Below are 24,977 nucleotides of genomic sequence, written 5' to 3' on the forward strand. Positions count from 1 at the left end.
TGAGGTCTGAAATCACTGAGCTGGAACTGAAGCTAAACTCTGCCTGCCCTTTTCAAGTAAAAAAATGGCTAAAATGTAAGGTGGTGCTTCAGGCTGAGGTCTGTGTGCACTTTCTGGTCACGGTTTAGCAATGCTGCGTACAATAATGAATAAAACCAGTGAACTGTGTCATGTTCGCTTGGGGTTATGTACCACTACTTTGAATAGAAATGCAGAAAATAGACTTAAAATGTAAAAATGTAAGAATTAACCCTAAATTAACCTGCATCTGAATTTCGTGTTATGTTATTTCGTGATACATTTCCAGTTATGTATGATATATGGAAAAGTAGGCATATGGTAGCCAAATATAGTTTAACATCCTTATATTTTCTGCAGTAGTTCTTTGTGGAGCCTTTATTATTGCTGAATAGATACCTTCTGTATTTTAAACAGTCATTAGGACTTGCCCACAAATTTGCAAAGTTGGATGCTACATTTGTTTGAAATTAAATGATTAGTGACAGTAATGTCTACTATAAAAAAAAAAAAAATCGTTTTAGTTTATAGATCAACCCATCCTGTCGTCTTTCAACACTACAGGAACCACAAACCGACCTTTACCGTAAACTGCGACGTTTGACGAAACCGTTTACGGCAGCGTCATGGCGACGTACGGGGCTAGTTTTGAGACCTCGAGCAGCATCGAAGAAAAGAGGGAACAGAAAAGGCAGGCGCGTCAGGAGGTGCTAGAAAAGGTACGAGCTGAGAGCCGTGAACCGGGAGGCAACTATAAATATACAAACAGTGTTAATTTATTGCGTCGGTTGCGGTTTAAATCCTCCCCGTTCTGTCCGAGTACAAGCTAACAAGCTAAGAAGGCTAGCACAGCTGTATGGTTTCGGGCGCTCAGATGGGGTTTAACAGTTTCTTTCTGACACCCTTTCCTTTCATTCTCTGTCTTGGAAAGCTAGTGTGTGCCTTAACACCAGGGTGATAAATCCCGTGTGTGCCAGCGGCTGCAGGCAGGAAATTAGGAGACAAACACTGATTGGGACAGATAGCAGACCTGCCTGAGTTCACGTGTGTTTTATGTCGCAGTTCTTCAAAATGTCCAGTTTGGTCACCAGGCCAGGCGAGCTGTTGTAATCATTATGTACATAGTTTTTCAGCTGGGTGTTATCTTTTTGTTTTGGTGAGCAGCTTTGTTTACAGACTCACACAGACACACATCTGCTGCTGGTTTCCTGTAGATAAACACGAGGACTATCTGCTCAGCTCACCTGTACCTGAACTGGACAAAGTCATCAGGGTGGCTGGATCTAATTCACGATGCGTAGATTAAAAAGAAATGCTTTGATTTGTGATGTAAAAGTGCAAATATTTACTTTGTTCTACAACAAAATGGAAAAGTGTGAACCACTTGCTCATAATGGGAGCAATGTTTATTTTTATAGTCAGGTTCCCCCATAAAGTCATCTTTAAAACGACCACAGAAACATTTTATTTTCACCCCATCACGTCTCTTTAACTCCTTGTTTATTTCTGTTTGTATAAACATGGTTGGAGACATAAATTCTGCCCCTCGACCTGTTTCCTTAATCTGTCCTCGTGTCTGTCCTCTGGTTGCGTCTTAGTCCTGTCCAACAGAGACACATGCAGGAGAGAAGAGGTGTTAGCAAAATGAAATGCTAAGCCATCATTTTAAACTGACATCAAACCCATCTCATCCTGCTTTATCTAACCCCTCGTTTGCTTGTAGTATACCACTTTACAGTATCAGTTCCGTCAGATGAGCATTTAAAGTGTTTTTGACAATGGACACATGTTTTTGAAAATGAATTTCTGTCGTGGAGTTAACAGGCCACACTGTTTTTGTTGTTGTCATTTGTTCAGTCTGTGAAGGAGATGTTCAAGTAAGACTTTCGGTATAATCTGTGCACTTTACTTTTACACACGATAATAAACCTTTTGAACTTGAAGTAGTTCATCTACCCTGTGGCCGAATTTTTTAGAGATGAAGACACCGTTCATTTCTTTATTGCAAGGAGACGCAAATTAGACAGACGTGCCTCTGATGTTGCTCTCAGTGTAACACGTTCGTTAATTAGTTTGTATTGATCATTTCTCCTTATTCCCTTGCAGGCAAAGCAGAAGTATGAAAAGGAAGAGAGGAAGAGGGAGCTGAAGAGGCTGAGAGGGGAGGACACATGGATTCTGCCTGAAGTCGACCAGAGACTGCAGCAGATGGAGGAAGTAAGTTTCATGTTTCTTTTTTTTTCTTTAAAGGGGACCTATTATGCTTCCTTGAAGAAGTCAGGATAAGTCTTTGGGCTGTACAACACATGTTCATTACATTTAATACACAAAATCATTCTCAGATGTTGAGATTTCACCTGATCAGTTCTGCTTGTTTGGAGCTCATTTCAGAATGAGTGGTTTTAGGGCTACGTCAGTTTTATGTAAATAAGCTGCTGTTGGCCACGCCCTCCAACTCAGTGTCCCGGCTCAAAACATAAAACTCACTGAAGGATTAAACACTGCAGATCTGATCCACATTTATATCATTATTGATTCAAACTCTGAGGATTCTGACTTTGGGACAGGGGCACTTAGCGGTTCTGAACCAACATTTGTCGAGTCAGACAGCGGCAATCAGGAGATCTGAAACCCGACTGGTAGTGGGTCGGGACGGCGGCAGTACAGACACGTTCTATATTACAGCCGACAACAGAACATTTTCCTTTTCCAGTAGACATTGTTCATCGGTAAAACCAGAGGAACAAATGTGACGGTCTTTCTGTAATGAAGTGGGAGGAGGTCCACTTGGGTTGCTAGATAACGGGGATTGTGACGCAACAATCCCGAGGTTTTTAAAACAGGCACCATTTTGCAGACACCAGAAAACACTTACTTATTGCTAACAAACGGCTGGGTGTTTTTGGAAGTTTCTGGTTTTTGGAAGTTTTTTGGAAGCAGATCCCCAAATGGAAGTACAAAAACATGCAAAAATGAATTTTGCATAATAGGTCCCCTTTAAGACCAGCAAAAAGTGTACTTAGGCAGTCATATAATGACACTGTTAAGTTAATTTCAGGAACATGTTTTTAGAAAAAAAATTGAAATAAATAAAGACAAAATGCAGTAATTAGCAAGTTATTTAAACCCCAGATTTCTTTAAAAAAATTAAAGACAATCTAATTTTAAATTAGTTTCAATTTTGCCACTTTTAAAATATTTTTTTTTTCCAGTTTAACATTTTTGTCATCATTCCGGTGTCATTTGAATATAGATGTTAAATTATTTGTTTAGGGTTAAATCAACAAATTACACAACATCCCAACTTTTTTGGCAACAGATCTGCCGTAACAATGAAACCATTTGCAGATGAAGTTTCGCCGCTCATCTTGCTGCAGCGGCTGTGTGTGATAACCCTGACTGCTTGTTTAAAACATCCTTTTTGTCCAATAAATCAGCCACTGGTGGGGCCCTGCGGTAGCTGTTTTTTTTCTTGGTTCACCTCAGTGCATTGCTGACAGAATCTGTAACGTGGCATTCACAGCAGTGGTACCAACCATTCAAATCTTTTTGCAGTCAACAGTCTCTTACTGCAGCACGAAAGAACAGCCTCTGATCTCCTCAGATACTAATCTAATGGGGGTCTGGTAGCATCTGAGGCAGGAATCTAAAACACCTGAACCCCAGAATCTACTGGAATCTATTTTCTTTCAGTAAAACCCAGAACCAAATTCTCCTGGACTCCCCTAAAGCTTCCTTATCTGTGCCTGGACTCCCCAGAGCTGTTTTGCCTGTGTGAGTTGAGCCGCCGTGTTATTAGGCTGGACGTTATAATGTTACCGCTGTTTGTTTCACACTCCACACTGTCTGGCTAGAATCGCCAGTGTGCTGCTGTCTGATCCTTTTCCATAGTTTTGCGGTTCTGCTCTTTCTCTTTCAGTTTAAAATAAATTGCTTATCAAAAACAAGTAAAAAAGAAAACGTATTGCTCACTGCAGCCATGAAATTTCTTGGTCTGATGTAGCCCAGCAGTCATTTATTTTAGAAACACTCCTTTCTTATCTTTTAGACACCACAATCTGAAGCAGAAAGAATCCTTTTGCCTTACTTTTGACAAATAACTGAATATATGACAATAACTACAAATTAATGTGGGGGGAATGCAATTTACTCAACATTAACAGGAGGGATCTGGAAAGAAAAAGAAGAAGGAGAAAAAATCCAAAAAGAAAAAGGAGAAAAAGAAGAAAGCCAAGAAGGAGAAGACGACAGAAGTAGGAGATGGTGCAAGTGACAGTTCACAGGTAGGTAGTTTCCCTCTGCATGAGACCTTTAAACGAGCTCTGGACACCTGTTACATCTGAAGAAATAAAGTCTGCTTTACTCTGTAACAGTTAAAGAAAGGTCTGTTTAATGTTTAAGTCAAATTAGTTTGAACAGTTTCTTTGTAGCTATGAGTTGTTTTTTTTTAGTCACTTGTTTACACTGAGATGCATTAAAAGTGTCATTATTCCAGGATAATGCAAAAAAAATAATAAAAAATGCAGATTGGTGTCTCTTTCTGTCCTAATCTTCTGATCTCCCATTGTCTCATTGTCTCTCTGGTTTTGATCTGTCTCTATCAGGACTCGCAGGACGAGTGGGTGGAGGCTCTGACGCAGCCTGCAAAAGCCTGGCAAGTCACAGAGCAATCCAAGACTTCAGAGAGCACCTCCAGCCCAGCCCAGAATGTCCAGGTGAGGACAGTACCGTGTCTCCCAGAGTCCATTGAACTCTTTGGTTTTACACCCTATGAAGTAATTTAGCCATTCCTGAGATGTTGCAAACGTTTAAACATTTTAAAGCTGTGATGTCCTTAAAGATGCCTGTTGGTTTCTAGTCATTCGTCTTGGTTTTCTCTTCACTGTCTTTGTCCCACAGAGGGACGAGTGGATGACTTTCGATTTCCTGGCTATGAAAACCACGTCCACTGCAGAGAGACGAGCTGAGAAAGATCGACAGAAGGAGGCAGAGAGAGAGAAGGCTCAGGCTATTGAACAGGTGTGTGTGTGATAATTCTTTTACTAATGTTCCTGTTTTCCTGTCTGGTTGGAAAGGGTGAACATAAAATCATCTGTGTAAGAATGAGGCAGTGAGATTTGTAATTATGTGTATAGATTACATACAAAAACTTAAACTAAATTATTAAACTGTTATGGATGTCAGCATATTGTCATTTATTTAGTTCTATCCTCGAGGTGTTTTTGTGTTATTTACCGAATTCTAGTAAAAAATTCTGTTTGTTTCTCTCAGGCTGGTTTGCACAAACTGGAGCTGAACCCGTACTGGAAAGACGGAGGAAGTGGTTTGCCCCCGGAGGAGGCCGCTCAAACTGCAGTCAAAAAAGGTAAAAATCCTCCATCTTCACCATCAAGGCGTTTTTTTTTTAATTTAGGAAGCAGAATATGAATGTAGAATTTAACATTTACCTTTTTTTTTTTTTTTTTTTTTTAGCACATCCAAATTATTTTACCAGATTTTATAATTATTTATTTATCAAAATGTCTTTTAGAACAACTAAAAACCAAATGAGCTCTTAAAGTATTATTTATAAGCTTCTTTACTCTTTGATACAGTAAAAAACAATAAAACAAAGCAGATGTAATTCTCTGCTCCTTAACTATAGCACCTGTTGTTAGCACCGCTATGTATAAGTGTTAATGATTTTAAAAAATAAGGCTATAGTCTCTGTGGATATTTGTCCCTTCATGAGGCTCAAGAAGAAATGTCTTGGTTTTGTTAAAAGTCTGACCGTCCTCACTTTTGTATTTCACCCAAAACCGTTCAGAAAAGATTTGGTTCTAAGACGCAATGGATGGTCATTCTCCTTTCTATGTTCTTAAAAAACAAAAATGAATCTCCTCAGACTTGATAATGACCTGAAAGTCTTTTGGTTTTTGCTCAGAACATTTGTCACGTTTTTATCTCGGTGAAGTTGTGTCATCTTTGGATTTACGAACTAAATTCGGCCGACCTTGGATTTTATTCTTTCTCTCTAACAGTTCATGGCTCGTGTTATTTCATGGATCCCTCCCCCCTCGTGTTATTTACCAACAATAATCTGTTTTAGGTTTACATTCCCAGGATTTGATGGCTTTCTTTGTCTTTCACAAAACTGTAGCTTTCATTGATGTTGTCTCCTAATTTAGCTCCCTTCTTACACGATAAAACAATCCGGTAACAGGAACTAAATTTTGAGATTGTGCCAACGGGAGTTATTCTGTTTTTTGAGGTTATTCTAGATTTTTTGTTTCACACATTATCTTCATTTTTTTTCCTTTTTAAGGGGAAACTTGCTAATAAATTCTACAAACTCTTCTCTGATGTGGCTTGAATCTGTTTTTCTTTTTAAATTGGAAAACATCTATGGAATTAAATACACCGTGCTGTAAGACAGAAGAGATTTCACATATTTGCTTTTTTATAAATGGTATTAAGATGTTTCTGTATATGTTTGTTGGTAAAGAGTTCCTTTTTTCCTTTTTATGGTTTCCTGCAGGTCCTGTGGTGAATGATGGTGGTCTGAGCTGGCTGAGAAAAAATTATCAGAGGATGGAGGAGCAGGCGGAGAGGGAACAGCGCAGCCTCAGCGATGTTGTAGCAGCAAGATACGGGGTGAGAACTTCAGCACAGAATGAAAGGAAGCCACCTCACAGATGGAGATCCTGTTTACTCTTCTTTTACACAACTCGAGTTACCAGATCACAAACCTCAGTCCAGATCCATACAAAACAGAGTCTTATCCAAACCTAGATTGACCATTAGATTTAAAATAATTGTTTTTTAACAATATAAATTATCCTGCATCTATTTTCTTTCATTTTATGAGGAGTTATTATTCACATATGCTCAGTCCCAGTGGTGATTATTAAAATTGGCAAAGTAAACCAGCTTTACAAAAATAAACACAATGCTTTTGAGCAATGAAACCCACTAAAATCTGAATCATGAACACAGAAAATCAATGACCTGAGAACTCGGTTCAACAGATCCACCAGAATCTTGACACAGAGTCACTCAATTTTTTTATTGTATTCATTTATATTTGGCATTATTTTAAAAGCTCTTTGTTTCCCTCCACTTCTCTGTCAGATGGATATTTGTGAAGCTGGTGCTCTGATACTTTTCGATTGATTTTCAAAGTCTGTGAACGGTTTGAACCTTTCCGAAGAATGTTTTTCAATCACGTCTCGTGTCTCTCCTTTGAACAGTCAATGGAGGAATTTCAGAAGCGACTTGCGGAGGCCGAGGAGGCTGTTTATGGCCGGAGTGGAGGAGGCCGAGAGCGTTCGGGGAAAGGAGAGGAAGAGGGAAGGGAGAGGTGGCGGAGGAGAGAGGAGGACTGGCGAGGTCGAGATCGGTGGAAGAAAGATGAAAGAGACTCATCGCCTCGAGACGGCGGGAGAGGAGCGGAGAAGGAGAGGCATCGGGGAAGAGACGAGGACAGGGACAGGGAGAGGTACAGAGAGAAAGACAGAAACAGGGACAGGGACAGAGAGAGGGAGCGGGATGGAGGAAAAGATGGCGATAACGAAAGAGACAAGGACAAGAACAGAGAGCAAGAAAGGGAGCGGCAGAGGGATAAAGACATGGGAAAAGATAAGTTCAGTTCAGCAGCATCGTCTTCTTCCGGACAGAGCTGGAGTCAACGTTCCCGCTCTCTCGGCTCACTAAAAGGCCGTTTCCTCAAACCTTCAGATGATGATGACAGTGCTGAAGGTGGGTTCATCTCAACATCTTTGCTGTTAGATGTCTGAAGAATCATCTTAGGAAAATACAACTTTGTTCGATCAGTTTGGATGGTGTTTATATTGGCTCTTTAAGGTTTGAAAAGGAACAATAGTGATCGTAGTAAATCTACTTTGGTTTGTGTGTAGCTCCTCAGCGTCCTGCTCCTCCTCAGCCGTCCGCTGGATTCCTGAAGCCCAGTTCTGACGATGAGGACCCCGCCCCAAAGAGCAGCAGCAGTCATGCCTGGAAGAAAAGCAGCGTTTCCGCCCAGGAACCCGACTGCTTGGGAAAAGAGCCCCAGGAACGCCAGAGACCGGCGGAGCGAACTGTAACTGCTCCTCAAGCTGCTGCGCCGTCCAGGTTTGAAGCTTTTTGTTCTGGTGCCTTGAAAACAAGACTTCCTGTGTTTTGGATGTTCCAGTCGTGTTTGGGTGCACACGTCGGTATTAAACAGGGTTTCACACATTAGTGCAACACCAAACAGTCCGCTCATAGAGGGAACAGTACCGGCACAATTAATACTTCAGTAACAGTCTGACCGTTGAGAAAGCAGTGGAAACTTTCCACACCGACCGCAGTGAGGTGATATAAACAGCGTTGAACACGTCGTGTTCTATTTGTACTCCAGCACAATACTTTAACCACTTGGTTTTGGCACCTACAACCAGCTGAAGACATCCACCAGTCAAAGAAAGTTTCATTATATAAATCTAAAACGAGCAACGTGCCGTAAATGCTGTCACAATGTGTCGGGGCCTGTCTGCGACGTGTCGCCGTCTCAGTCAGGATTAGTTTTCTGCTATGACATTATGAGCTCAATCAGGAGATTTCCAAAACAAAAATAAACCCGACTTTCAACTCATTTTCTCCCTTTTCGGACAAAAAAAAAAGTGTAACATCTTGCTGTTATCAGGCAACTTCTGTTTTAATTTAGTCCATTTTTACCCAAGTTAGAAAACTCGTCCAACCACAGCAAAGAGGCACCGAACTGTAACGCTTACTGTAGTTGGAGCACTGATTCATAAGACTGCAACAAAACTTTACAAAATTAATTAATATAAGAGTAAGAGGAAAGGCACATTTGAAAAGAAGAGTAAGTAAGTTAGTGACAAAAGCACCAATGATGAAGTACTAGCTTACTCGTGTTTTTCTGCAGTGTTGGGTTGAACTGTTGTCAGCCAGATGTCGGAGTTCTGGAAAGCCTTCCGGGTTTTGCCTCATTAGGCTAAGTTGTTTGGGTGAAGCGGCAGTCAGAGCCCCTGCAGCATGAAATGAGCCCACAGTGCGGCGGCAGATGGAAATGACGCCACGAGAAGTTTAATCGCCTAGAACGATGCTTTTTTTTGTCGGGCCGCGGCACCGATCCTCGCAGACAAGGCTGTTAGGATCGCCGGAGGGGGAGTAGGGGGAGGGGGGCGCACAGCGACTCAAATAGATCAGAGCGGATAAACAATGAGGGCGCGCAGAAGCAGACGGCTCCGCGGTTAAATTAAAACCTCGGCAAATCTGTTTTCCATGAGAAGATGGAAGATGGAGGACTGGGTGAGGGGGAGTTCCAGAAAACGGGATGTTCAGAGAGTGAGATGTGAGGTAAAGTTCGAGGAAAACAAAAGGAGGCGCACTAAACTCCAGGGTTCCGACGTGGCTGTGAAACTCTACACACCAACCAGACAGACACAGGTTTTTATGTTAGGGTTTGAACTTTTAGGTTTCATTTACAATATAAAATAACTGGTGCAGTTTGCTTTTCGTTTAAATGTGTTTATCCAGGACGAAGAGCGAAAGTGAGGCAGAGGAGGAGGAGGAGGAGATCCCATTGCTGTCTGAGGAGGAGATGAACAAACTAGGGTCCAAGCTGATAAAGGCAGAGATGATGGGAAATACAGTGAGTTGTTTCATGCACAGGAGGATGAAATAAATACGACCCAGGTTACAAGATCAGTTTTCTTTTTTTTACCTGAAACGAACAGCTTTAGTTGTAGACAAGTTGTGCTCTGATCCTTAGAGCTGCGCAAAAATATTTAGACTTTATGAGCCTCTTTCTGGGGTCATCTTCTTCTTCAGAAATGAGTTTTTTTATATATATATAACATACATGACCTCCTTTAAAAAGCAGTGTCTTTGTTCAGTTTATTACGGTAACTTTAAAAGTGAAACCCAGTAAAACGGCACTCTTGCCGCAGTGCAGGGAATCTGGATATGATTCAGTCCCAGAGTTATCGCTAATATAATTTTAAAAGATGTCTTAGCAAATTGAATTTAATTCACTGAGAACTAAAACAAGCTTTTATAATTCGGTCAGCGGACGCTTCAGATGATGAACGAAATACAGACATTTTATTTTGTGAATGCTTTAAAGCACTTCTAGTTTTACATACTCCCCTTCCAATCAGACATATTTTTTTGTAATTTTTAAAAGTGGTTTTAATCAGAAAGTGTCCAGATTTTCTAAACGCCTTTCAATTTTTATTTTTTTTTTCTTTTTGATTTTGGCAGCTTTTCACTCATTTTTGTTCAGTCATGGTACCTGACCATAATACCATATTGTGCACTTGACTTTTATTCTTTAAACATAAAGATATGGCTGTGTTACAGGATATCTGGTAAATTACAAAAGCAAAAAAAAAAAAAAAAATTGAAAGTGTTTTTTTTATGTATCAGCCATTATTCATTAATTTATCAGCCCTCTGCTCTAAATGTTAGATTTTTTTTACTGACTTCACAACGTAAGATTGAACCCTTGTCTGAACTGAGATTATTTTTGGCTGACAGGATTGCAGGTGGTCAGAAATTATGTCTGATCTGAGTCTTTGGATATGTGTGTGTGTGTCTTTTTCAGGCCATGGTCGAGAAACTGAAATCACAGCTGGAGGCAGCTCAGAAAGCCAAGGAGAACCACGCCGCCAAAATGAAGAAACACGAAACGGCTCAGTCGAATAAGGTCTGCATACATGATGTCACTCTTAAATCACAGACGGCTGTCGTGTTCGTTGCTTTTCTTTTTTACCAGGGCACTTTCAGGCTCAGGGCCGAACTCAGAAGCACTGATTTGTGTTTCAACATTTGAAGTCGAGTGATGGAGCAGGACACACTTCACTGGTCCTGAGCAGAAATCCTCCTGAGATGGGGTTCTGATAACCAGACAGATTAATTTGACGGGAAAAACAAACAAACAAACAAACAAACAAAAAACAAGTCATTAACTGACCAAAGCCTTTAGTATGACTAATTAAAAAGAGAACAATTAAAAAGTCATTCTCGGCTGTTCTCAAACTGTCATTTGACATTTAGAAATGCCAAACACTCTGTGTGTGTGTGTGTGTGTGTGTGTGTGTGTGTGTGTACACCTCATGTTTGTTAACTATTTAGGACCTTTTCTGGTATAACCACCTACCTTGTCAGGACCAGTCATCCTTTTAGGATCCAAAGCTGGTCCTGATACAGGGGAACATGACTTTTGGGTCAGGTTTAGGGCTCAGATAAATGCTTATGTGTGTGTGCATTTTTTGGCATTTCAGCAAAGTCTGTCATGATCCACTACAAAGTAATTACTAAGATGAACATCTACAGCTAATTATCTTTTGGAGTCGACTCAATGCAAGGTGGCCGCCGCAAATAATTGACCTTAACAAACACAAAAATGACTATAACTTGGTGAATTTTACAAATATTGAGGTGAAACTTGGTGTGGTAGTAGCTGAGCGTTATCCCCAAAATATACTCCAAGTGCTAACAGATCATACAAAATCTTTGATTAAAACTTTGTCATCCAAAGCAGTAGACGATATGCGATTCTTCAAGAAATGCTAAGTTTTATTTATTATGAATTTAAATGAAAGGCAAGCCAAACTTTGCTTCAGTGTTGTTGTTTTTTTTTATTATTATTTTTGTTCCTTCTTAATATGTGCAGTTTCTGAGAGTCTTTGTCCTGCGTGCTGACAATTAGTGTGCTCAAAGTGCCATTTCTGCCAGATTCAGCATAAAGCCAATACTGAGACACCTAGCTCAATATTCACCTGAAGCTTTTTATACAAACGGATAAACTCTAAACAAACTCGGCTGTAAGCACACACACACACACACACACACACATATATATATATATATATATATATTGCTGTCAGGTTTATCTTCTGGCTGTTTCTTCTCCCTCTCCCAAAGTCTAAATGCTAATCCAAACACTTGAAGCATTATCTTTTTTAAACCCGACTGATACAGAGATATCAGGTTACTGCAGCATCCATCACTTTTATCATGCCGATAAGAAAAAAAAAACCTTTAACACTAAAGCTTTTCCTCAGATCTGGCTAAATTTTTAGCTTCTTTGCCGTTCTTTCTGACTGCTTTTAAAAGGGAATTAGTTTGTTTGAAGTCTCTCTTTTTTTTTTTCCTGTTCAGCTCCTGTGTCTCGTTCTCTGCATGGGAACTTCGGCAGATGTCTGCTGAGACACTGACGTCCTTTAGTCTGTTCGGATCAGGTTCCTGGTTTTTCCACGCGTCTCTTTGCGTTTCTGAAAAGAAAGCTCACGCTCAGCTTTTTATAACAAGCAGGCTTTTTTTGAAGTTACACATCTGCGTTCCTGTGTTCATTTCACACTGAATATCTAGTTTGATCAGGATACAACCTTTTTAACTCAGAGTTAAAAGTTTTAAAGTCTCACACATCTTTGTCATTATATATATATATATATATATATATATATATATATAAAAAATCCGACATTCAGTCACTATAAAACAGCTTCACTTTCTTTTGAATGAACCTGGACGTGTTAAATAAAGTCTTTTACTTCTTGAAGTGATTCAGAGGCTTCATTATAAGAGGAACACAAGCTAAACACAAGCTGCTTTTTTGTGCAGAGCTCTATTTAAACCTGCCAGACTCAGAAAAAACACTCAATTGTCCAATTGACCTTCCTTTTTGTGATTTAGTAGATGTTTCAAAGACACAAGTGAGCGAGACACGTGTTTTACCTCCAAGAAGTGCCAAAACGCAGTTTAAGCAGCTCGGTAAGATCGGAGTAAAAGCTTCCGTTTATAAAGACTTATTTGAGGCACAAATGGCGGCAGGTATCAGTCGTATTTACCATTTGTGTATGTTTGAAGTGATCAAAAAAGTGTTTGTGGATTGGTAACAGTCGAATAAAGATGTTAGCTGTAGTACAATTGCAAAAAAACCAACCCACTGTACAGCCTAGTATGTTTTTGTTTTTCAGGTCACTGGTCGCTCCAGTGAAGATCAGGAGGTCCTGCTGTTCAGAACGGATCAGTCAGGCCGGGCCTGGCCAGTCAAGGGTCCCTCGGGACCTCAGGAGCCCCATGGAGGACGGCGGAGAAAGAAGCCGGTAAAGAGAACAAGAGCTGATGGGTGGTGTGGGGGGAAAATGACAGGGAGGATCAGAACTCCAGCAGATGTGAAAGCTTGCTGTTGTAGGACTGATGTATTCGTCATATTGGGGACAATAAGGTTATGTTCTCCTTTTTGTTTATGGTATTTGTGTCCCACATTTGGAGATAAAGTGAACTAAGTGACCACCTTCTCTCTCTGCACCTCTGTTGTAACCTCTCCTGTCAGATCGAGACCCACGTCGAAGGCGAGCGCGTTCGTTACTTCCAGGACGATGATAACGTTGGCCTGAAGGAGATGGTGAGGAGGGAGAAGATGAGCTCGGCCCAAGACCAGAACGCCCTTTACTCACGCATGGCTTCGAAGGTGAGGAATCCCTTTAGGTCAAGGTTCAACAGCAAAACCTGCCCAAGAGCCAAATTTGTTTTGTTTAAGCAGGCCGTGAGAGGGAGACACGAGTTTATGATAAAGCTCTGTTCTGAAGCACTGTGAAGTTTTATTTTTTTATGTTTGAGATGCTTTAAATGGCTGAAGTTCATTCCTTAATGGACCCCCCTTTAAGTAGCAGTTAGCTTCACTCCCGCATGAGAGTTTTTCCCTTGATTTTTTAAACCAAAACGACTCTGAGCTTTGCCTACTGCAGGTTAGATACCGACGACTCATAACCACACCGTACAACCCAAATAGTAATAATAAAAAAAAATCTGAACTCTCTTTTTAACGCTGTCATAAAGAAGATCATGTAGGCTTCGTTCTGTTGCGCAGATCTGTGGTTTCACGTCTCTGCTCTTCATACATCTGCCCGTCTGCCTGGCGGGGCGTCTCGTACCACCGGCTGCTTGAAATAGACCCACAGCAGCAGACGGACTCTGGCAGGTTGCGGTGTGTCTGTCGGCCCATCAGTAGTTTTACAGGCTGCGAGCCAACTCCCGTTTTGTCGTGTTTCTCCCTCCGTTCTGCCACTTGTTTACTTCGTTTCCTCTGCGAATGTTAGAACATGACAAGCCGCGTTGAAAAAAAAAATCCCGTTGACACCTGCGATTGTGTGAGCGAGTAAATCCTTGTTAAAGAAAAGGGATGGACGTGTTGCCATGGCGATAAAAGAAGCAGAACTAATCTTTGTTCTTCCTCACTCTGACTCCTGGCCCTCGCTCAGATGTGGCACCGTCACCAGCCCTCCTTCATGGAGTCACTACACATGTATTAAAGTGCACACACACACATTCTGCACCCACAAGGAGTGACACTAAAAATACATCTACCGTTGCCATGGCAGGCCTTCTATAAATACTGTTACTAATCACAGCTATAGATTGATGATTTTAGAGAGAACAAAACCGTATTTCTGCATTGCTCTCCTCCTCTACCCTTCCTCAAGGTTTATTTCAAGCTATCTACAGCTACCTGCCTCTTCTTTTTATCTCTTTGCTGATCGTCGTCTTTGTTCGTTTTCCTTCCCTGTCATCATCTTTATCCTTCTGACACCTTTAATTCTACTTCCTGTCGTACGACCAGAGTTATTTTTACCTGTTTTTATTCTAAAATAAAAACGTTAAACAGCTTTTTGGTTTGATATTTCAGAATGAAAAGAGTAGATTAGTACATTTTGGTTGTTTCGTAGTCAGTTTGTTTGCAAATCTGCTAAGACTTTTTTTTTTTTTAAATCAAGAGATTTTTACAGATGTTAACCAGCTGGTGGCAACGGCTCTGTATCATTTCTAGAAATAAAATTTAAAAAAATCATGAATCTGATACACACCGGACAGAGTCAGTATCTTTGTTTATTTTGATACATGCAGCTGTTCTGGAGGTTTTACTCTCTGGGTTTATCTGTCTATTACTCTGTTTGTTACATGAACATCAGGAATGCCTTCAAATAAATTCTAAAACGTGCAAACTTGTACGTGAGGCTGAACAGATTAGAATTTAGTAACCACTTGTGGTCATTCCTGTGGTTGAACTATTCTGCCACAGATTTAAAGAAGCTCTAAAATGGTGACATTTTAAAAACCAAAATATTAAGGGTGAACTCTGGCTTTCAGTGGACATTTTCCTTTGGACACATAGTTGATGGTTATTATAAATGTTGAAAATTTATATTAAACTCATGTTGAATATATCTGGACAGACATGGATGCCCTATATATATATATATATATCCTGCTTGGGGGAAGCTTCTGCTCTTGTCGAGTACAATGTGCCAGGTTTTGAACAATGTTAAGATGTCTGCCAAATAACTTTCACATAAACATCAGAACTCAAGGTTTCCTAGCAGAATATTTCTTTGTAATAGGATGATTTAGGTAATGCTCTTCACCTCTGTGGTCTCATGTTGCAGCTGTTTGATGTGTCCATTCTTCCACATTTCTTGTAGACATTGTGTTAGGGTTTGTTGTGTTTGCTGTCCAACGCTTCTTTTCTTACTCCTTTTCTTCCTGTCTTTAAAAGTGTAGCTCAGATCTTTAGAAGTAGAGTCCTGTAGACAGATCACAAACAGTGAATATCTTATCTGTTGTAGATATCTCTTTGAACGCTCTCAGTTTGGAGAAATAGTTATTTGACCGGATTGACGAGCAAGCAGCTAGTCCAAGTGATGCCAAGACCAAAGTGCATTGCTGCTGTCTGGAAATAATAATCCCACTTGGATAAGGCGTTGGTTTGTCAATCCGGTCAGAATTAAAATTAGCTTCTTGAAGCTGAGGTATGTAAGATATTAACTATTCATAACTTTTCCACAGACCTACATTTTAAAAGATCTGAACTATTTCTTTAATAGTACCGTAGTATTGTACGTTTTGTCCTTACTTCTTTGCTCATTTTTGTTTATTTAAATGCACAAAGTAAATACTTCTGCACACAAACTAATCCTACTTTTTAGTTTGTGGACTTGTTTTTTTTTTTCTTTACAGAGTTGTACATCAGAACACGAGTATCTCATCAGAAAATGTGTTCTTTTCCACTCTGCCTTATGTGACATTAAATTTTAAATGAATCATTATGGGATTCCTGTAAAACCAATGAAACATTAGCAGTAAAAGTGCGGCTGATGAAGCTGAAGATGCAACGCTAACCTATAAAGTCTAATTAGTCTGCAAAGATTAAAGTGTGTGTGATGGCATTTGTGTGGAAAATCACACTGTGTGCTTTTAGCCAAATGCTGCATGTGTAACTGCACAATTATGCTCAGTATCTCTCTGTCTCACACACACACACACACACACACACACACACACTCACACACACACACTCACACACATTCCCTCCCACACTGTCACTAAACTAATCCAATTTTTACTCTCTCACACACTCACTCCTACACAGAGAGTCATGCGCACACTTCAGCTATGCCTGCCTCCCTCGCTCCTTTCCCCCCCTCTCAACCACCCCTCCCACCCGCTCTCTCTCTCTCTCACACACACACACACACACACACACACACACACACATTCCAACCTGTTGCCCGGTCTCCATGACGACAACACTCAGACATAGGGCCACGAAACACCAGAACCGACACGGTGCATCCCGCTTCGTAAGACAAAGACCCTGAGACCGGTTTACAAACAGGACACCTCTGGCACATCACACACACACACACACAGATTATTGTATTTTGGTGTCAAAACTGGTCATGTAATAGTGATGCACTTCGAGTTTCAGGACAGTGATTAACTTATTAAGAGTACAATGACTTTATACTAAGTTAATTAAACGCAAAAGTCTGTTATTTGACATGGTATCTTCCAATGAGAAACCGAACACCAGATCCGCTGACACACGATTACTCTTCTATCGGATGTTTCATTCATTTTTCTTTTCCTCTGTTCCTCTCGTCTCCTCCGGACTCCCCAGATGATGGGGAAGACAGACGGCGACAACTACACCCTGGACGACATGTTTGTGTCAAGCGCAGCCCAGCGGGAAGGCGAGGGGAGAGAGGAGGAGAGGATGAGGAGCAGAGCCGTCGCTGAGAGTAGGAGGCTGGCTGCCTCCATGGAGAAATGCCAGCACTGCTTCAGCAGCCAGGAGCTTCAGAAGCATCTTATAGTGGCCATAGGCAGCAAAGTAAGAGGATGGTTAATGTTGGCTGTTTTCATAAAGAAACTGTGGGTTAGCAAGTTTTTTTTTTTTTTTTTGTCAAGCTGTGATGCAAACTATTCTTTGGTTTCTGGCCTGCAATAATGTGTGATTTTTTTTCATTTCTTTTGTTTTTAAAGCTTCCTCCTGGTTTTTACTTTATCAGTTTATCTGTTTCATTTATTCTGTGGATTGTTTGAGACATAAAATGTTTAAAATATGTCTTGTTTTGGCAGGTAAATATTCTAAAAACTCCAAATAATGAATTTTCAGGAATAATGAGAGCAAATCTAGTTTAAATTGTTGCCAAAACTATATATTTTTCTTTAAATATTTAAAGAAATAAAACTGATAATCAGAGTTAGTGCTAGTTGCTAAATAAACTGGCTAGTCACTGGAGCTCTGAGTTCACTTCACCGTCTGAACTGTTCAGTATGGAACGGCAGGTTCTAACAGATAAATACTGACTGAATTGTAGTTGTAAACTTGTCGTGTTCGTGTTCTTTTCTCCAGGTGTATCTGAGCCTGCCTGCAGGCCTGTCGATGACCGAAGGCCACTGTCTCATCTGCCCCCTTCAGCATCACTGCTCAGCTACCGGTTTGGATGAGGACATCTGGTCCGAAATGAAGGTTCGCCCGTCAGAGCTTCACACCGCGCCTGTTTGTTGTTTACCTGCAGCGATGGACGCTAAGATCTAAATTCGCCCATGTCGCTGTCTGCAGCTGTTCCGACACGCTTTGGTGCGGATGTTTGAGTCGCAGGAGCTGGACTGTGTGTTCATGGAGACGCACATGAACCCCCGCAGAAGACGGCACATGGTCCTCGAGTGTATTCCTCTGCCGAGAGAGCTGGGTGACATGGCGCCTATATACTTTAAGGTCTGTGTGCGGCATGTTCCATCAATGGGATTCGTTGGAAACTATGGGGTTGGATTTCATTTGTATGTTCAGGTGTCATATTATATTTGTTTTGGTCTGTCGCAGAAAGCTATCATGGAGTGTGATGAGGAATGGGCCATGAACAAAAAGATTGTTGACCTCTCTTCAAAAGACATCCGACAAGCTGTAAGACTTCTGTATCTATAATTACATTATATTGTGTTGTGTTAGATTATATTATATCAGATCATATTATTATGATATTGTGTCCTAGGTCCCTCGAGGTCTGCCATATTTTGCTGTGGATTTTGGACTACAGGGAGGGTTTGCCCATGTTATTGAAAATGAACAGAAGTTTCCCCATTACTTTGGCAAGGTGAGTCACTTGTTGTAACTTGGAGGATTTACTGTTTAATCCTAATCTTAACTGTTTGTGTATTTATCCGTTCCAACTGGATTAAGCCAGTCTACTGCAGTTTTAGGCAAATTTAGGCAACAAATTGGTTTGAGTTTACAAACTACAAATGTGTAACAATCTAGCCACACTGTTTTGTATTTTGCCGCGTGCGTTGGCATATATTGACTTTTTTATGTGGGTCAGAACATGAAGAAATGAAACCTATTTTGACAGAAGTCAAGTCATGTGACGACGCACATGCTAAGAAGACAAAGACGTACATCGCTGATACCCAGCTCTAACAAGCTATGGGATGTTTCAAAGCTGGAACTTTTTTACCACGACTAACAAGTCTGTGGCAGCCTGGTGTTGCTGGAGATCACTACACATGCTAGAGTATCAGATACATACAGAAGTTATTTTGTTACGTTTCCTTTCAGCCGTGAATCTCAATGCTCCACAGAAACGCAAGACTAATACACAAAAGCGAGATGGGGGTGTTGGGTTCAGTATAGCATACCCAGTGGGGTTGGTAAAGATGCTTTAATGACATTTGACTCTTCGCATCTTGCAGTTTCAAAACAATGCTATGCTAAGCTTGCTTAATGTCTTAAAATATTTTATAGTATTCTAGGTCATGTTTTCTGCTAACAAACATTTATAATAGTTTTACAATATTAGTTAAAAAAAAGTGATCAAGCCCTTTTTTTGTTACAGGAAGTGGTTGGAGGAATGATGGACTTGGAGCCACGGTGCTGGAGAAAGCCAATTAGAGAAAATTTTGATGATCAGAGGAAAAAGATCCTTCAGTTTGCGCAGTGGTGGAAGCCGTATGACTGTACGAAGACCGAGGGCTGACAGAAAACGCACACTCAGAGGGTTAAAGCTCGTGGTGAGCTATAAGGAGTACAAACTGTGCTGTTTGAGGAAGACTGTCGTGGACATTGTTTTACCTGCAATTTAGGATTTATTGTGAAATTACACAAAGAGGTTGTAAATGGTATAACACTTTTGCTGAAATAAAATGTACCAAATGATATATTCAAGTATTTTGGGGGGGGATTTCTAACAACAGCAGCTAGGTACAGTATATTAACAGTATGTTGAATGTGAGAAAAAGCTCTTTTCCTTACACAGTTCGCCCCTTTTTTAAAACCTTGCTGATACTGCTCCTCCCTGCAACCCAGTTTGAGATGCAATTTCTTTCTTTGTGGCCTCGTGACCCTTTGCAGCTCTGGCTTAACTCTTTGAGGTTCTGGTGTCATCGCAGACACATCTACGAGTATACACACACACTCATGCATCTCAGTCGTCACGTTTTGTCCCATGAGCAGTCTGAAGCGTCGCACTGTGGTGCGACCTCGTCCTTTTTTTTTTTTTTTTTCTCTTTCAGCGAGGCCGTTGGCTCTTTGATTAGCTCGCCACTTCAGAGGCTCACCTTATTTTCCAGGTTTCCATCTCGGACGCCGTTTGATGCTCGGACTGAAACCGTGTGAGTCACGGAAGACGGAAAAAGTGCTTTTTGCTGCATTATATTTGTACAGATTCCAAGAATACAACAATCTGTGTTTGCATTTATGTCCTGCATTCTAAAACCACTCCTTTTCTACCGCTGTATTAGAACAATCAGCCCAAACTTTTTTTTTTTCCTCCCCAATCCAAAAGATGTAAAAGATTTCTAAAACCAAGTCTCACAGGTAATCTGTTTGTTCAAAGTGCAAAGCATAGAGTGGCTGTTTGCAGAAAAAGCAGCCGAGATACAATGCGGTGTTAACTCCAGCATCATATGCAATTTGCTGCCCTTTAACCCTATTTGTTCCTTCGAAACCACCGTTTGAGACAATATTGTAGGTTGTTTGTAATTGTGCAAGTGCCGTGGAGGCACAGGTTCATGGGTAATGGCAGCCGAGTGGCGTGAAGTGATGTATGGTTATGGCCAATTAGATTGGCTCGGGGAAGGGGGGGGGGCAGATTTATGGTTGCGTCAGCTGTTTGTTTTTCCCTGTCTGCCACACACACACACTCGTCCTTTCTCCTGTCAACCTTGACAATAGGCTGCTGAGTGAGTCCACCGTGTACGCGTTTCTCTCACCTTCACATTCTGCTGTTTTCTCCTGCGATTTAAGGCGCTGATGTATATCTAAAAGAAAGATGAGATCTTGTCCTCACATTACTCAAACACGAAACCAGCCGCCTGGGTTGGACTAGATGTTTTGTATCAAAGGAATACCCTTTCTCAGGAATTTTAAACTTTACCGAGGGCTTTGTTGTTGCGTGCGCTTTATGGGCTTGACCTTTTTATTTTAACGTTCTATGAAATACGAGCCGCTTCCCAAAGAGTCCAGGTCTTTGCATGTAAATGCAGCGTTAGATTGGTGGTGACGCTGTAAAGCTGTCTGCAGATATTCTATTAATTTCCTCTCACATGCACTTTGTCTTAACGATCCAGTTTACAGCACTACTGTAAAGCGTTATCCGATAAGCAAACGCTTCTACATGGTTAATAAATCATGGCTAGGATAAACCTTTTTTGTTGCTTTCAAGCATTTACTCAACTGTAAATTGAATTTCCTTTCATTTTCACCACAGTCTGTTAGTTTTCTGCTGTTAAAAAGCAAATGTAACCTATAAATTATAGCCCTAGTATGCCTTGAAGGATTGCATATCACCCGCTGCTTTTTATGACAGAGTTTTGAACTAAGATCATCTTATCATGAGAAGACATGGTGTTATAGCCATTTTGGTCAAACCTTGTCAGTGATGTTATTCGTATGAGAGCTCCTGCAGTTGGATGATGTGTTTCAGATGAGCTACAGGCACCAAGTTTCAGCTCAATGTCTGTAAAATTAACTGAGTTTTATTTTAGTTTTGGCTAATATTGATTAGTTGTAGCGGCCATATTCACATGGGTTGACTCCAAAAGTTAAACAGTTGTAGATGTCAACCCAATAATTACCTTCTGAGAGTTTCATTTGAATCAGTTCAGTGCTTTGTGAGATATTTAATAAACCTTGATGGCAGATAAACATGATTATAACTTTACTACTTACGTGTATTATTGTATGTAATGTCAAACAAGGACCATCAGTTTATTTTTAGTTTGAGTGTCACTGACAGATTTTTTTATTTACTGCTCGAGACTCAGGGTTGAATTGCTTCATTCATTATTTTCAATATAAGGTTATTAAAATTTGATCTCATCTGTGATATACGTGGCTACTGAATGAAATTACCACAATACACCGAGAACTGCCCTTTGTATCTCGTGGCCTGTCTGCACTCGGCTATTTATGGCCAGCGGCCAGCTTTCGGCAGCCCCCTCGGCTTGTGGGCTTATCTCCTTTGGAACATAATTTACTTCATTGTAGTGTTGGCTTTATTAAATGCTCACATTATTACAGATGGACCGCAGACTGATTGCTAAGAGCAAGCGACCAGATAAGGAAGGAGAGGCCGAGTTGGTGCAGAATGTGTGTGGGCGTTTGTTAGAGAGGGAGACGAAAGTCTGCGCGGTGAATTGGGGTCATGTTGCTCCTAAGAATCAGATAAATTAGTGGGAACCTTCAGGAAATTATACTGGGAAGTGTGCGTGCCAACATGCGTGCACTTGCATGATGCATCATGTCTGTTTCGGTGTCTTTCTCTCTTGTCTTTCCGTTGGTCCCTCCAGGCCCCATAATTAACAGACACGCCGTGCCAATTGAGGTCAAGGTCATGGCTGTTATTAGTGCCAGACAAGAGCGCCATTCTGTCCTCTGATGGAGGCCAATGAGCTTGTACCACTGCTGCAAGCTCCATTAATCTGCCCTTGGAGCCATTTTTTTGTCAACACGTACCAATGCTCAGCACATCAGGCACATTTACAGTACATGTACGTGTCTCTGGCATGTTCGCCATGACAGTAGGTTGACTGCCATCAGAATCAGCTGGATTTTCATTTAAATAAATTGGAAATGAGTTGTTTTGTTGCCTTTTGAGATTTCAGCATTTTCGGAAGTGACTAAGAAGAGAGATTTTCCAATCATTTCACTGATTGCTGAATGTGTTTTAAACAGAATTTTTGAAGCAAACTTCACACATCTCGATAAAAACTGTTGCATTATTGTGTCGTCCAGGACAAGAACTTCCTGTTGGGCCAATTAGTCCTGTAGAGCCTACAGTACACAAAACAGGCTGAACAAGAGAGGTCTACAGAGACTAGAGACCAAAAAACAAACAAAAACTAATTACTCAACTTAGCAAATGATACAATTACTTGGGTAATTCAGATTAAAATGAACAGTAAAGAACTGGAACTTAAGCCTCATGTGAAGACTAATACAAAACAATTTTACAGATTAGGATATTCATCATGAAGTGCAAACTGTGCTTATACCAGCAAAACCTTAACATTTACATATATAAACAAATACAAGAACTTGTTCACGTAATGTTTTTGTTTTTTTACCCACAAAATAACGAAAATGATGACTTGCAACTCTAACTACCACTGGTCGCTTAAACAAGCATAATGACAACAACAAAAAAGCTTCAGCAACTGCTAAAGTATTTTCATCCACTATTAATTGTGACCCATGCTGGCAAAATGAGTCAGAATTAGCACAGGCTGCTGTGCAAAATAAGTGTAAATGTAGATTTTTGCCGTAAATGACATTTGCTAAGAAAAAGTCCATAGAGACACTATCTAATGATCCTGATAACGAATATATCATATAATCTTCCTAATATACCTTTAAATTAATGTTTTTAACAGCTATGTCTTCAGAAATAATCCTTTGTCTAATAACATTTTTAATTTACCTTGAGTTTGACCATTTTTTCTGCCAGGAAATCCCTTGGTATAGTCATTGTGAAGTTTAGGCATAAACCTTTTTAAATATATGGCTGGAATTCTCAATGACATCATTCTGGACGAATAAAAATCACGTTTTTAAACCTATGCTCTCAGAAACAAAACTAACTTGTTGCTAGCCTGGTGATAAACAGCCAAATTTCTACAAACTATGTAACATTTTGAAGTTTTTTGAGAAGGAGAAATTGAAAATAATAACTCTGTCTTACAAACTTCCTCATAGTGACTCATTTTGTCAGCACAGGGCACAATTATTGTTTATTACCAATCATTTTTAATTCACTTTGATTTCTGAAGATATTCTCCAGGCCGCCCACTTGAAGTGTCCTGACCCATAGCAGGGTCCCGACCCTGACTTTGGGAACCACTGAGCTGTGTGGTACAAAATGCCACTTCCGGTGGCCATATTTGTCTGAACTTCTTAAATTATTTCTTTGGCGTTTTATAAGTGTCGTGTACAATCTTCACACGTGGTCATTTGAAGCGACTCTAATCACTTTTAAGGTTTATTTGTATTTATTTATTTTATCGCTGAAAAGCGGAAGAAAGTTGTTGCTAGGCTACTATGCTATGTTAGCTAACTGTAAAAGTGGTTTGCTAACAGTTAACACGCGACAGTAGATTAACGGTAAGAAATGCTTTTAAAAACAAAAATGAAATAGGGTATTAAAATATCTGTTTGATAGTTTTATTTATTTATTATTATTATTTAAAAAAAGATATGTCATATATATTGATCCGTATATTAAGTGCTAGGATAGTTGATACTCGCTCGCTTCAGAGCGCGAGCTCCGTGTGAACCGCTGGCTGGCTGACCGCGCGCGCGCCACTCTCTCTCTCTCTCTTTCTCTGTTCTCTCTCTCGCGCACCTTCACTCCAGCCATTTTTAGCCACTTTTAGCCCAAACCACAGTCCCTTAAAACAAACAAACAATCATACAAAAAGAAAAGGGGACAACAAGCTGGGGGGTAACGGTGAAGAATGGACGAGTGACGACAGAGCGGTAGAGTCTGAAGGAGGAGAACCGCTGTAGCAGAAGGACAGGAGGAGGAGGAGGAGGAGGAGGAGAAGGGACGGAGGAGCGAGAGAAGCAGACACGTCCTTCCTTCCGACTCGAAGAGGGACGTATCTACGACACTCTTACTGATTTATCCCGGGTAAGAGGAATATTTAAGGTGCGTCAGAACGACCACGATGGACCGGCAGGTGCCCAGTGTGCTCAGTGTCCCCTCTCTAAAATAGTTGCGACCTTTTTTATTTTTCTGCTTGCAGCTAAAAACTTGCAAGGGGATGATATATTTCTCCGCCTCTGTCCGGCCCCTGGAGACGTCGGTCTGTTGGAGAGAGTTATAGCACTCCGCGGAGCAAAGTGGACTGGCTTGAAGGTTAAATGAGGGATATATATTTTTTTATTTTTTATCTTAGAGGAGCTGCTACCCCCCACCTTCTCCTCCTTCTTACATAAATGTTTGCGTGCCGTTAGTGCTCTCTCTCTCTCTCCCCTTCTCCCTCTCCATCCATCGGAACAGGCGCACGCATCTCTAGGCGCGGACATCATCGTGTATCCCGCGCGCGCTTCACACACGCAAACCCCCACATGCGCTCCTGATCACCTCACCCCCTGTCACCCATCCGCCCCCCCATCCCTCCCGTCCCGT

General features: G+C 40.8%; 1 protein-coding gene across 1 annotated transcript; it reads left to right on the forward strand.

The window, feature by feature from the left end:
* The first annotated feature begins 600 nt into the window (after positions 1 to 600).
* Positions 601 to 19,506, forward strand: cwf19l2 (CWF19 like cell cycle control factor 2). The gene is made up of 19 exons (XM_017431028.3): positions 601 to 737; positions 2,125 to 2,235; positions 4,182 to 4,301; positions 4,623 to 4,733; positions 4,918 to 5,037; positions 5,290 to 5,383; positions 6,536 to 6,651; positions 7,248 to 7,755; positions 7,914 to 8,127; positions 9,538 to 9,652; positions 10,607 to 10,708; positions 12,984 to 13,112; positions 13,343 to 13,480; positions 16,967 to 17,179; positions 17,705 to 17,821; positions 17,915 to 18,070; positions 18,176 to 18,256; positions 18,345 to 18,446; positions 19,185 to 19,506. The coding sequence occupies exons 1-19, from the start codon at positions 645 to 647 to the stop codon at positions 19,323 to 19,325; spliced, it is 2,781 nt and encodes a 926-aa protein (XP_017286517.1). The 5' UTR covers positions 601 to 644; the 3' UTR covers positions 19,326 to 19,506.
* The last annotated feature ends 5,471 nt before the right edge of the window (positions 19,507 to 24,977 follow it).

This window comes from Kryptolebias marmoratus, linkage group LG2, assembly GCF_001649575.2.
Source record: "Kryptolebias marmoratus isolate JLee-2015 linkage group LG2, ASM164957v2, whole genome shotgun sequence".
Taxonomy (NCBI): domain Eukaryota; kingdom Metazoa; phylum Chordata; class Actinopteri; order Cyprinodontiformes; family Rivulidae; genus Kryptolebias; species Kryptolebias marmoratus.

Excerpts from the sequence above, each read along its gene's own strand:
- cwf19l2 (XM_017431028.3), top strand. The coding sequence starts at position 645 with ATGGCGACGTACGGGGCTAGTTTTGAGACCTCGAGCAGCATCGAAGAA. Across the intron at positions 13,113-13,342 it reads GACGGCGGAGAAAGAAGCCG|ATCGAGACCCACGTCGAAGG; the intron begins GTAAAGAGAACA and ends CTCTCCTGTCAG. Across the intron at positions 17,180-17,704 it reads TAGTGGCCATAGGCAGCAAA|GTGTATCTGAGCCTGCCTGC; the intron begins GTAAGAGGATGG and ends TCTTTTCTCCAG.